The following is a 13,464-nucleotide window of genomic DNA, read 5'->3' on the forward strand; positions in this document are numbered from 1 at the left end:
TAACATTTAAAGCTGATCATCTCAACTTATTTTACATTTACAAGCTTATTATTCCAACTTATTCAACATTTACAAGCTTATTACTCAACTTATTCAACATTTACAAGCTGATCATCTCAACTTATTTAACATTTACAAGCTTATTACTCCAACTTATTCGACATTTACAAGCTTATTACTCCAACTTATTCGACATTTACAAGGTTATTACTCCAACTTATTCGACATTTACAAGCTTATTACTCCAACTTATTCGACATTTACAAGCTTATTACTCCAACTTATTCGACATTTACAAGCTTATTACTCCAACTTATTCGACATTTACAAGCTTATTACTCCAACTTATTCGACATTTACAAGCTTTGCCTATAGTCTGTATATATGCGACATTCTGTCCTCTCAGAATCCTTATCAAAAGTTTTGTTTATAAAAGACTATATTTTGTCCCCTCAAAATCCTTAACTGCCTTTTTGTCCGTAGTAGGCAACCTTTTCTACTACCAGAAACCTAACTTATCTTTATTGATAGCAGGCAATAGTTTTAGACTACTGCCGTATATGTGACACTAACGATATCTGCGATTGTAAAAGTTGCAAATTTTTACACATCAAATCCTCTTTTACAATGAAAAGAATAGGTTTAATTGGCCCTTTACTTGAGCTTGTAAAACGCTTGACATCAGTGATGACACAGAAGAGGTTTGCCGCGAGTTCACACGTCTCCATGTCACCTGGAAATCAGCGTTTGTCTTTGCTATGTGGTCGAGTGAACGTTTGAATTTACCCTGAAATGTAAAAGAAATACAACTATGTATAAGGTTGGTCGAGCGAACGCTTGAATTTACCCTGAAATGTAAAAGAAACAACCATGTATAAGGTAGGTCGAGCGAACGCTTGAATTTACACTGGATTTTAAGAGAAGTACGTCAATATATGACGTTGCGTAATGGCGGCACTACGGTTGATTTTGAGTCAGTCAAGCTACACAGATTGTGGTATTTTTACAGTACACGATGTTCTCTCATACAATCCTTTATCAGATGGAAGCGATAGTAATTTGTGATATCTAATGACAACTTAAAACACGGAAACATTTCAATAAATAGATTACTGGTGACACAGACCATAATATTGTATATCTAGCCTTAAGCTGTACCAGTAATGGTTCCCGTGACCGTCATGTCTCTATAACCACTATCGGAATAGGCCTCAGTGTTCAGGATACCAAGAATATTCACATGAAAGTAAAGCGTTACGAAATTAACCCAAGTCAATTGATAACTTTTCAGATTTTTGATTGATTGAGTTGAACCCGGTTTTTGTTTGTCTGACTAGAGACGTATATAACTCGTTCTCGTTGAATCTCGTTCCCACGCGAGATTTCGGAATACCGTAGTATCGTATTGAAGGAGTTTCCAATCTCTGTGTTATATATATCTCTGGTCTGACGTTGAATCTATTACTTATATCTCTAACCCTCACATACATTCTGACATCTCCCAAATACACATCAATATCTGTACTCATTGACACCGTCCATTCTAAAATGTTTTGTACTTTTCAACCATGTTGTTCTCCACCCATCGTCCTAGTTTAGTGTCGATGATGCGACATCTTAACTTTTTATAGTTTATTGTTTCCCTCACTTTTCAGCAGTGATTATGTTTTGACTGGATCACTTCCATTACTCCCAAACACTCTGGACTGGGTGAGATTTCCATGCTGAAATCTCGCTTTCAAATACGTGGAAGCCAAGATGACGTTGATAATAAGGATTTCTTAAATTGCCCAACCTGACTGAGGTAAGAGGTGTGAGATCGTGTACACATACCAGGGACTGTTGATCAGGACTTCCACACGACCCGGTCAGGTGATCGATGTCTGCTCGCCGCACAGACAACGTCTTCTCCAAATCATACACATGACGAAATTGCAGAATCGTGACGGATACAAACGCTGACAAGTGGAGCGTGACGAAGAGAAGGGCGAGGATGGAGGGAATTTTAGCGGCGATTTGATTCTCGTTGACCATGGCGTTTACTGACTAGAGCTTATCAATAGGGAACTGACATAGTCTGCCACATTAGAACTGTTATCTGCAGAACATTCTATTTATAGCAGACAATTATGTCAAGGTTCAATGATGAATTCTAGTATTTTACAATAATATCATAGTTTTATTTGTACTATGATCCCCGTGTAAAAGTATGTTTAGCGGGGTGAGTGTTGTTGTGATTGGCGGGGTTATTATTGTTGTGTTTGGCGGGTTGAGTGTTGTTGTGTTTGGCGGGTTGAGTGTTGTTGTGTTTGGCGGGTTGAGTGTTGTTGTGTTTGGCGGAGTAAGTGTTGTTGTGTTTGGCGTGGTTGGTGTTGTTGTGTTTAGCGGGGTAAGTGTTGCTGTATTTGGCGGGGTTAGTGTTGTTGTGTTTGTCGGGGTGAGTGTTGTTGTGTTTGGCGGGGTTAGTGTTGTTGTGTTTGGCGGGGTTAGTGTTGTTGTATTTGGCGGGGTGAGTGTTGTTGTGTTTGGCGGGGTTAGTGTTGTTGTGTTTGGCGGGGTGTTGTTGTGTTTGGCGGGGTAGTGTTGTTGTGTTTGGCGGGGGAGTGTTGTTGTGTTTGGCGGGGTGAGTGTTGTTGTGTTTGGCGGGGTTATTATTGTTGTGTTTGGCGGGGTGAGTGTTGTTGTGTTTGGCGGGGTTAGTGTTGTTGTGTTTGTCGGGGTGAGTGTTGTTGTGTTTGGCGGGGTTAGTGTTGTTGTGTTTGGCGGGGTTATTATTGTTGTGTTTGGCGGGGTGAGTGTTGTTGTGTTTGGCGGGTTTAGTTTTGTTGTGTTTGGCGGGGTTATTATTGTTGTGTTTGGCGGGGTGAGTGTTGTTGTGTTTGGCGGGGTTATTATTGTTGTGTTTGGCGGGGTGAGTGTTGTTGTGTTTGGCGGGGTTATTATTGTTGTGTTTGGCGGGGTGAGTGTTGTTGTGTTTGGCGGGGTTAGTGTTGTTGTGTTTGTCGGGGTGAGTGTTGTTGTGTTTGGTGGGGTTATTGTTGTTGTGTTTGGCGGGGTGAGTGTTGTTGTGTTTGGCGGGGTTAGTGTTGTTGTGTTTGGCGGGGGAGTGTTGTTGTGTTTGGCGGGGGAGTGTTGTTGTGTTTGGCGGGGTGAGTGTTGTTGTGTTTGGCGGGGTGAGTGTTGTTGTGTTTGGCGGGGTTATTATTGTTGTGTGTGGCGGGGTGAGTGTTGTTGTGTTTGGCGGGGTTAGTGTTGTTGTGTTTGTCGGGGTGAGTGTTGTTGTGTTTGGCGGGGTTATTGTTGTTGTGTTTGGCGGGGTAAGTGTTGCTGTATTTGGCGGGGTTAGTGTTGTTGTGTTTGGCGGGGTTATTATTGTTGTGTTTGGCGGGGTAAGTGTTGTTGTGTTTGGCGGGGTTTGTGTTGTAGTGTTTGGCGGGGTTAGTGTTGTTGTGTTTGGCGTGTTTTGCTATACATATTTTGTATGTTGATTCTAACTCATCGAACTATTCATGATTCTATAAAAATAATGTTTCCATGCCTGGGAAACATTCTGGTAAAAACATAACTTTCCAAGTTCATCAATTGTATAAATAGTATAATTACATTAACCAAGTATAAAGTATTTTAATTACACATCTTATTGAACCCTCGCACCAGTTGTTCCGAGCTATGATAAGAATGATAACGTTGTGATGTCTAGGTGAACTAATGATAAGAAGTAAGATGGCGGACTACAAGACCTCCCCATGGTTCTCCACTCTTTTTCTTCTAACTTGTGTACATACTTTCTCGTTTATAACGGTAACCATTGTCCAGTTCAGCAATCTTAACCAGATCGACGGTCTTGATACGGCATTGAAAAATGGACTCCAGGTACTTAATTCTTGTCTCCAGCATGAATCGGTTTGATGCCAATGCCTGGTTCCATGGTAATTCTAGCCTTTCAGGTTAAGAGTGAAACTTCTGCTGTACTCTAGTCTATCGTGGTGTCAGGGTCACGGTAATGTTTGATATCAAATGTTGTTTATACAATATCGTACTCATATTTGACATGGTGTCACGGTCACGGTAATGTTTGACATTAAATGTTGTTTTCACTATATTGTACTCGTGTTTGACATGGTATCACGGTCACGGGAATGTTTGACATCAAATGTTGTTTATATTAAGCCGTACTCGTGTTTTTTATGGTATCATGGTCTAGGAAATGTTTGACATCAAATGTTGTTTATATTAAGCCGTACTCGTGTTTTTTTATGGTATCATGGTCTAGGAAATGTTTGACATCAAATGTTGTTTATATAATGTCGCACTCGTGTTGTACATGGTATTACGGTCACGGTAATGTTTGACATCAAATGTTGTTTATGCTAAGCTACTCGTGTCATATTGTAGGAGATACTTTTAGAGAAGTTGTGTTTTCAGAACTTGTACAGTCGCTTCGACGAGGATCCTAACATAAACAGCAGAGTGAAAAGAGCTTCAACTTTTATCTCAGACCTTCTTTCCGCACAGGTTTGTTCTTATTGATTACAAATCGCTCTACATTTGAAGACAAAATTGAAAATTTCGAAAATTTCATTTGTTTATGATCCATTCAATTATACAGACAATAAAATGCTCTCTGATTCAGTTTGCATTTGATGTAATCACCAATTTTGATTGGGAATTTTGATGAGTCCCGTTAATGATGGTGTTCAGTTGATATGACATCTTCGTTTTAACACAAAATGTTAATTGTTAAGTTTCTTTACAGGCCCAGGTTCTGGAGCAACATTGTCTGGATCATAATAAGACTTGTCCTAATGGTAAGTTAACAAGGAAACACAAAATCGGGAGATTTCAAATACTATTTTTCATATACGCTTCGCTGAATGTTTATATCTATTTGTTTGTATTTTGTTGTATAAAAAAAACAATATATATGTGATAATCAGAACTAAATATAGAGACAGGAAACGGGTCAAATAAGGTGTATTAGATACCCCCAGCACGGGGTGATACGTATCATTAAATCCAGCGGGACACACAGTACTCGGACACAGCACTGACACACATCACTGGCCCACAGCTCTGACACACAGTTCTCGGACACAGCACTGACACACAGTACTCGGACACAGCACTGACACACATCACTGGCCCACAGCTCTGACACACAGTTCTCGGACACAGCACTGACACACAGTACTCGGACACAGCACTGACACACATCACTGGCCCACAGCTCTGACACACAGTTCTCGGACACAGCACTGACACACAGTACTCGGACACAGCACTGACACACAGTACTCGGACACAGCACTGACACACAGTACTCGGACGGACACAGCACTGACACACAGCTCTGACACACAGTACTCCGACACAGCACTGACACACAGTACTCGGACACAGCACTGACATACAGTACTCGGACACAGTACTGACACACAGCTTTGACACACAGTACTCGTCAAAGCACTGACACACAGTACTCGGACACAGCACTGACACACAGTACTCGGACGGGCACAGATCTGACACACAGTACTCCGACACAGCACTGACACACATTACTCGGACACAGTACTGACACACAGCTATGACACACAGTACTCGGACAAAGCACTGACACACAGCTCTGACACACAGTACTCGGACACAGCACTGACACACAGTACTCGGACACAGCACTGACATACAGTACTCGGACACAGTACTGACACACAGCTTTGACACACAGTAGTCGGACAAAGCACTGACACACGGTACTCGGACACAGCACCGACTTACAGTACTCGGACATACACAGCACTGACATACAGCTCTGACACACAGTGCTCGGACACAGCACTGACACACAGTACTCGGACACAGTACTGACACACAGCATTGACACACAGTACTCGGACAAAGCACTGACACACAGTACTCGGACACAGCACTGACACACAGCTCTGACACACAGTACTCGGTCACAGCACTGACATACAGTACTCGGACACAGCACTGACACACAGCTCTGACACACAGTACTCGGTCACAGCACTGACACACAGTACTCGGACACAGCACTGACACACAGCTCTGACACACACAGCTCTGACACACAGTACTCGGACACAGCACTGACACACAGCTCTGACACACAGTACTCGGACACAGCACTGACACACAGCTCTGACACACAGTACTCGGTCACAGCACTGACATACAGCTCTGACACGTTATACTCATGCTGCACTCGGAATGGACGAGTCAACCATTAAAATTCTGAATTCATATCGTTCCCTGCTAATTCTTTGGGTATTTCTGTACACGTGTCTTTGTGTCACTTTCAGTATAACTATACATCACTGAGGAATGTCACATGATCAACCATCCGTTTTATCTGAATTAACAGTAGATATAACCAGACCTTTCATACAATGTCACTCTCCTTGTGACCGTCACGTGTGGCAGTAACAGTCTACATGTATGTAAGCGAGATGATGGTAACACAGTACTGCTGTCAGATGAAAAGAAGATTAGGAGAATGTGACATCAAACCACGTTGTCATCTTCTTTACCAAAGTCAGAAATAGCATTAAAAAATTCAAACATTACCCCTCACTCCTACCGACAGAATTTGAAATTGTGAAAATTTCCAAACGGGGATAAATTGATTTTGAACTGATGGATTTTTGACAACGGAGAAAAACTAAGTAACGTTTTATGAAACAGAAATCAAAGGTGAAAATCAGGAACTGTTAGGCTATTAAGTGATATCACATAGCTAATATAATTTGTTTATTACCATTAGGTGCCCCTGGTAGCCGAGGTGTGGAAGGTCCACAAGGTAAATGTATTAATTTCATTTCTAAAATTACATTAACAACGAATCTGGAGTACACATGTCTGATTTCTGGCTCAACCAATCATTTTTCCTTCAGACATCCGGGCTACATATGTTTATCCAGCTAAATAATGTCATACAGCTTATTCTATACCACAACGTATTGCTATAGAACCTATTATTACTATATCTAATGCTAAATTTGTTTGGAAAAGTGCGTTTTCACTTGTCAGACCTTTTGTATAAGCCTTGGATGTGTAGAAAGTACAAATTCAACGGATACGATATCATTTATTAAGATTATAGAGTGGCTATAATAAAAATGTTCCAATGTTTGTGTTATCATGTTCAGGTATGCGAACATAAGGTGCATTTAAGTAAACACACGTTTGGGGGGGGGGGGGGTAAGGAGTCAGACATGTAATTAGTTATTTTGTTGGTTATTGTCGGTCTACGGTTAGTCCCACTATACAGGTAGGCTCTGTTGATTTACGTAGACAATGATCAACTAATCAAACGACTGTTTTAATTCATCGAGAGTGTTGATCTATACCGCGACAAAAGCATAAATCATGTTAGGTTTGGTATATCGTTTATCACAGGTAAATATTTATCAACTGAACAAGTGTTTGATCATGTATTAAGTTTTACGTAAAATCCTTGATATGTCTCAAAGTGAGGCATATAATTACACTGGTCAAAGAGAAAATTATAATACATATAGCTTAGCTGATCATAAAATCCAGGGGACCAGGGACCAAAAGGAGACCGCGGTCCACCAGGACCAGTGGGACAGTCGGGCAAGGCAGGGCCCAAAGGAGATCCAGGTTCCCTTGGGGCAAAGGGCATGAAGGGAGACCCAGGATTACAAGGTGACAACGGACCACGAGGACTACAGGGTGCTAAAGGTCAGAAAGGTCAACGCGGTGATAAAGGTCAAAGAGGAATTGAAGGAAGTAGTGTGAGTTGACAACCTAGTTAATATCTTATCCAGCGTGATAACCTAGTTAATATCTTATCCAGCGTCATAACCAAGTTAACATCTTATTGAGGTGATAACCTAGTTAATATTTTACTGGGGTGATAACCTAGTTAACATCTTTCTAAGGTGATAACCAAGTTAACATCTTTCTGGGGTGATAACCTAGTTAACATCTTACTGGGGTGATAACCTAGTTAATATTTTACTGGGGTGATAACCTAGTTAACATCTTACTGGGATGATAACCTAGTTAATATCTTATCCAGCGTGATAACAAAGTATCAAGATTATATATATATGTTAGATAAGACTTACATTAGGGATTACTGTGTAGGGACCGAAAGGAAGTGCAGGTCTACCCGGGTCAAAGGGCAACTATGGTGATACTGGTGACACTGGATCAAAGGGCAGTAAAGGAACCATTGGATTGCAGGGCCCTGCTGGTACCAAAGGGGCGCCTGGGGTACAAGGTTCTGCCGGAACTGACACGCGGATGTTGTCGGATGGCTGTTCCTGTATACGTAAGCTTTGATTTGTATTTTTATTGCAGAAGTTGTAACTTATGAATATCCGAATAGTTTAATTTTAACAATTTTGCATTTTCGTATCAGTGTCTATTTCAATACACCGTTTATATAACATGTTCTGCTTTCTTCATTTTTTCTATGTTTATTTCTTTTGACAAATACGTGTTATAAAAGTTTCATCAACCTTTTTTTTTTAAATTTTTGCAGGTAAAATTCCACCAACCGTTCCCTCGGTATAACACAGGTTTTTCACAAGCACATGATGTCAACTCATATCTTCAATATTGCATGTTGAAAAGTGAGCACTATGTTAAATAAACTTTACCTTGTTCGTTATGTTGTATTGTATTGATGGCGGTGATATCGTTCGAGCTCTCAGGAAACCAGATACAAACCTGTAATACTACAACGGCTCAGTAAAACGCGTTTCCGGCAGGAATGACACATGCCGAGTTTGTCCAGATCTAGATACTACCGATGAATTGATCTTCAGAATATTTCATACTGGTATCAGTATACTGTTTTGTCTTATTTTCGTAAGTCCAGTTACTATCATAACACGTTTTGTTACAATCATTCAGACATCTTTGAAATCTGTAAATTTTAGCCAGAAATTCAGTACTTATATAGTAGGTTATTACTTGTTTGTACTTTAAGACAACGTGTTCCTACGTCACTGATGACCTAGATAATACCGCTCAATTTGTCTTTAAGACAACGTGTTCCTTCTGTCACTGATGACCTAGATAATACCGCTCATTCAGTCTTTAAGACAACGTGTTCCTGTGTCACTGATGACCTACATAATACCGCTCATTCAGTCTTTAAGACAACGTGTTCCTACGTCACTGATGACCTAGATAATACCGCTCATTCAGTCTTTAAGACAACGTGTTCCTACGTCACTGATGACCTAGATAATACCGCTCAATTTGTCTTTAAGACAACGTGTTCCTTCTGTCACTGATGACCTAGATAATACCGCTCATTCTGTCTTTAAGACAACGTGTTCCTACGTCACTGATGACCTAGATAATACCGCTCATTCAGTCTTTAAGACAACGTGTTCCTACGTCACTGATGACCTAGATAATACCGCTCATTTTGTCTTTAAGACAACGTGTTCCTTCTGTCACTGATGACCTAGATAATACCGCTCATTCCTGTGTCACATAGCGGTCGATAAATTAATTACGTGAGGACGATACAATAAGTCACTTCACAAAGCGGTCGATCCGTTAATCACGGGTGGACGTTACAATAAGTTACCTTACAAAGCGGTCGATCCGTTAATCACGGGTGGTCGTTACAATAAGTCACCTCACAAAGCGGTCGGTCCGTTAATCACGGGTGGACGTTACAATAAGTCACCTCACAAAGCGGTCGATAAATTTATTACGTGTGGACGATACGATAAGTCACCTCACAAAGCGATCGATCCTTTAATCACGAGTGGACGTTACAATAAGTCACCTCACAAAGCGGTCGATCCTTTACTCACGAGTGGCCGTTACAATAAGTCACCTCACAAAGCGGTCGATCCGTTAATCACGGGTGGATGTCACAATAAGGCATCTCACAAAGCGGTCGATCCTTTAATCACGGTTGGACGTTACAATAAGTCACTTCACAAAGTGGTCGATCCTTTAATCACGGGTGGACGTTACAATAAGTTACCTTACAAAGCGGTCGATCCGTTAATCACGGGTGGACGTTACAATAAGTCACCTCACAAAGCGGTCGATCCGTTAATCACGGGTGGACGTTACAATAAGTCACCTCACAAAGCAGTCGATCCGTTAATCACGGGTGGACGTTACAATAAATCACCTCACAAAGCGGTCGATAAATTGATTACGTGTGGATGATACGATGTCACCTCACAGTGGTCGATCCTTTAATCACGGGTGGACGTTACAATAAGTCACCTCACAAAGCGGTCGATCCGTTAATCACGGGTGGACGTTACAATAAGTCACCTCACAAAGCGGTCGATAAATTTATTACGCGTGGACGATACGATAAGTCACCTCACAAAGCGATCGATCCTTTAATCACGAGTGGACGTTACAATAAGTCACCTCACAAAGCGGTCGATCCTTTACTCACGAGTGGCCGTTACAATAAGTCACCTCACAAAGCGGTCGATCCGTTAATCACGGGTGGATGTCACAATAAGGCATCTCACAAAGCGGTCGATCCTTTAATCACGGGTGGACGTTACAATAAGTCACCTCACAAAGCGATCGATCCGTTAATCACGGGTGGACGTTACAATAAGTCACCTCACAAAGCGGTCGATAAATCTATTACGTGTGGACGATACGATAAGTCACCTCACAAAGTGATCGATTCTTTAATCACGGGTGGACGTTACAATAAGTCACCTCACAAAGCGGTCGATCCGTCAACCACGGGTAGACGTTACAATAAGTCACCTTACAAAACGGTCGATCCTTTAATCACGGGTGGACGTTACAATAAGTCACCTCACAAAGCAGTCGATCCGTTAATCACGGGTGGACGTTACAATAAGTCACCTCACAAAGCGGTCGATAAATTTATTATGTTATTACGTGTGGACGATACGATAAGTTACCTTACAAAGCGGTCGATCCGTTAATCACGGGTGGACGTTACAATAAGTCACCTCACAAAGCGGTCGATAAATTTATTACGTGTGGACGATACGATAAGTCACCTCACAAAGCGGTCGATCCGTTAATCACAGGTGGATGTCACAATAAGGCATTTCACAAAGCGGTCGATCCTTTAATCACGGGTGGACGTTACAATAAGTCACCTCACAAAGCGGTCGATCCGTTAATCACGGGTGGACGTTACAATAAGTCACCTCACAAAGCGGTCGATCCTTTAATCACGGGTGGACGTTACAATAAGTCACCTCACAAAGCGGTCGATCCGTCAACCACGGGTGGACGTTACAATAAATCACCTCACAAAGCGGTCGATCCGTTAATCACGGGTGGACGTTACAATAAGTCACCTCACAAAGCGGTCGATCCGTTAATCACGGGTGGACGTTACAATAAGTCACCTCACAAAGCGGTCGTCTTCATGTCTCCATCGCAAAGATAATTATGAATTTGTAGTATCGTTTGGTCGCTTGGCATATATGATATACCAATGGAAAAAGGCCAGACATATTTAGTAAATAAAATCCGTTTTAATGAAGTGGATTTCAAGTTATGATTTTGTTTGATATACAAGTAAATCGAAACTGTATAAACAAAACGACAAATACCGATTATAACCGTCAAGCCTTCAAATCAGGATAAATTGTACCCTGATGTCGTCTTACTGATCTAAATTACAGTACCAAATGTAGGACGAATTTACAGCGCGCGATCACTTTAATTCTAAACATCTCTTTTCAATCGAGAGAAATAGAACATTCAATTTCAAATAATGTCAGTTTTCGATCAGTGATAAAAAAAACACGAGAAAAGCGACCGATATTTGTCGTTTACAATCTTAACTTACAACAATAAGAAACCACAAAGAGGTATTATTGCATATAGAACTGAACATTTCACATACATTTACTAATAAAAAAGATACATCAATATATAACATGTGTCCTCAATATAGAGAAAATTTATTGCCACACGTGTTTACTGTATATATATGATACATGAGTGTATGACACGTGTTTACTGTATTGATATGTTACATATATATATGATACGTGTTTACTGTATAGATATGGCACATTTATGTATGACACGTGTTTATTGTATAGATATGGAACACTTATGTATGACACGTGTTTACTGTATAGATATGGATCAATTATGTATGACACGTGTTTACTGTATAGATATGGATCAATTATGTATGACACGTGTTTATTGTATAGATATGGAACACTGATGTATGACACGTGTTTACTGTATAGATATGGAACACTTATGTATGACACGTGTTTACTGTATAGATATGGAACACTTATGTATGACACGTGTTTACTGTATAGATATGATACATTAGTGTATGGCACGTGTTTACTGTATATATATATGATACATGGGTGTATGACACGTGTTGACTGTACAGATATGGTAGAGGTTAAATGACACGTGTTTACTGTATAGATTTGGTACATGCATATGTGACCAGTAAAGACAGATATTCAACCATACTGAATAAGATTTATTATACTCTACATAAGTAATTAATATGAAAAGCTAGCTAGTCCTGATTAACATAATGATGAACATAATATATATAATACATACGAAACCAATTTATGTGTTTACTATCTGTAACTACTATTGTTGTGACTGTGTGTGTGTTTACTATTGTTGTGACTGTGTGTGTGTTTACTATCTGTAACTACTATTGTTGTGACTGTGTATGTGTTTACTATCTGTAACTACTATTGTTGTGACTGTGTGTGTGTTTACTATCTGTAACTACTATTGTTGTGACTGTGTGTGTGTTTACTATCTGTAACTACTATTGTTGTGACTGTGTGTGTGTTTACTATCTGTAACTACTATTGTTGTGACTGTGTGTGTTTACTACTATTGTTGTGACTGTGTGTGTTTACTACTATTGTTGTGACTGTGAATGTGTTTAATACTATTGTTGTGACTGTGTGTGTGTTTACTACTATTGTTGTGACTGTGTGTTTACTACTATTGTTGTGACTGTGTGTGTGTTTACTATCTGTAACTACTATTGTTGTGACTGTGTATGTGTTTACTACTATTGTTGTGACTGTGTGTGTGTTTATTATCTGTAACTACTATTGTTGTGACTGTGTGTGTGTTTACTATCTGTAACTACTATTGTTGTGACTGTGTATGTGTTTACTACTATTGTTGTGACTGTGTGTGTGTTTACTATCTGTAACTACTATTGTTGTGACTGTGTGTGTGTTTACTATCTGTAACTACTATTGTTGTGACTGTGTATGTGTTTACTACTATTGTTGTGACTGCGTGTGTGCTTACTATCTGTAACTACTATTGTTGTGACTGTGTGTGTGTTTACTATCTGTAACTACTATTGTTGTGATTGTGTGTGTGTTTACTATCTGTAACTACTATTGTTGTGACTGTGTGTGTGTGTTTACTACTATTGTTGTGACTGTGTGTGTGTTTACTACT

The 13,464-nt window shown here is 40.2% G+C and overlaps 2 protein-coding genes across 2 annotated transcripts; one reads left to right on the forward strand and one right to left on the reverse strand.

Annotated features, from left to right (window-relative positions):
* Positions 1-2,188: 2,188 nt before the first annotated feature.
* Positions 2,189-3,636, reverse strand: LOC132554847 (GATA zinc finger domain-containing protein 14-like). The gene is made up of 2 exons (XM_060219170.1): positions 3,633-3,636; positions 2,189-3,327 (listed from the first exon to the last, which is right to left on the reverse strand). Exons 1-2 carry the CDS (start codon positions 3,634-3,636, stop codon positions 2,189-2,191), a joined length of 1,143 nt encoding a protein of 380 aa, XP_060075153.1.
* Positions 3,637-3,723: 87 nt separating this feature from the next.
* LOC132554848 (pulmonary surfactant-associated protein D-like) lies at positions 3,724-10,952 on the forward strand. The gene is made up of 7 exons (XM_060219171.1): positions 3,724-3,873; positions 4,426-4,515; positions 4,757-4,808; positions 6,788-6,823; positions 7,567-7,781; positions 8,137-8,323; positions 10,216-10,952. Exons 1-7 carry the CDS (start codon positions 3,724-3,726, stop codon positions 10,950-10,952), a joined length of 1,467 nt encoding a protein of 488 aa, XP_060075154.1.
* Positions 10,953-13,464: the final 2,512 nt, after the last annotated feature.

This window comes from Ylistrum balloti, unplaced genomic scaffold, assembly GCF_031769215.1.
Source record: "Ylistrum balloti isolate Yb309-2 unplaced genomic scaffold, AGI_CSIRO_Ybal_v1 Utg370448, whole genome shotgun sequence".
Taxonomy (NCBI): Eukaryota; Metazoa; Mollusca; class Bivalvia; order Pectinida; family Pectinidae; genus Ylistrum; species Ylistrum balloti.

Excerpts from the sequence above, each read along its gene's own strand:
- LOC132554848 (XM_060219171.1), top strand. The coding sequence starts at position 3,724 with ATGGCGGACTACAAGACCTCCCCATGGTTCTCCACTCTTTTTCTTCTA. Across the intron at positions 3,874-4,425 it reads CATTGAAAAATGGACTCCAG|AACTTGTACAGTCGCTTCGA; the intron begins GTACTTAATTCT and ends TTGTGTTTTCAG. Across the intron at positions 7,782-8,136 it reads GAGGAATTGAAGGAAGTAGT|GGACCGAAAGGAAGTGCAGG; the intron begins GTGAGTTGACAA and ends ATTACTGTGTAG.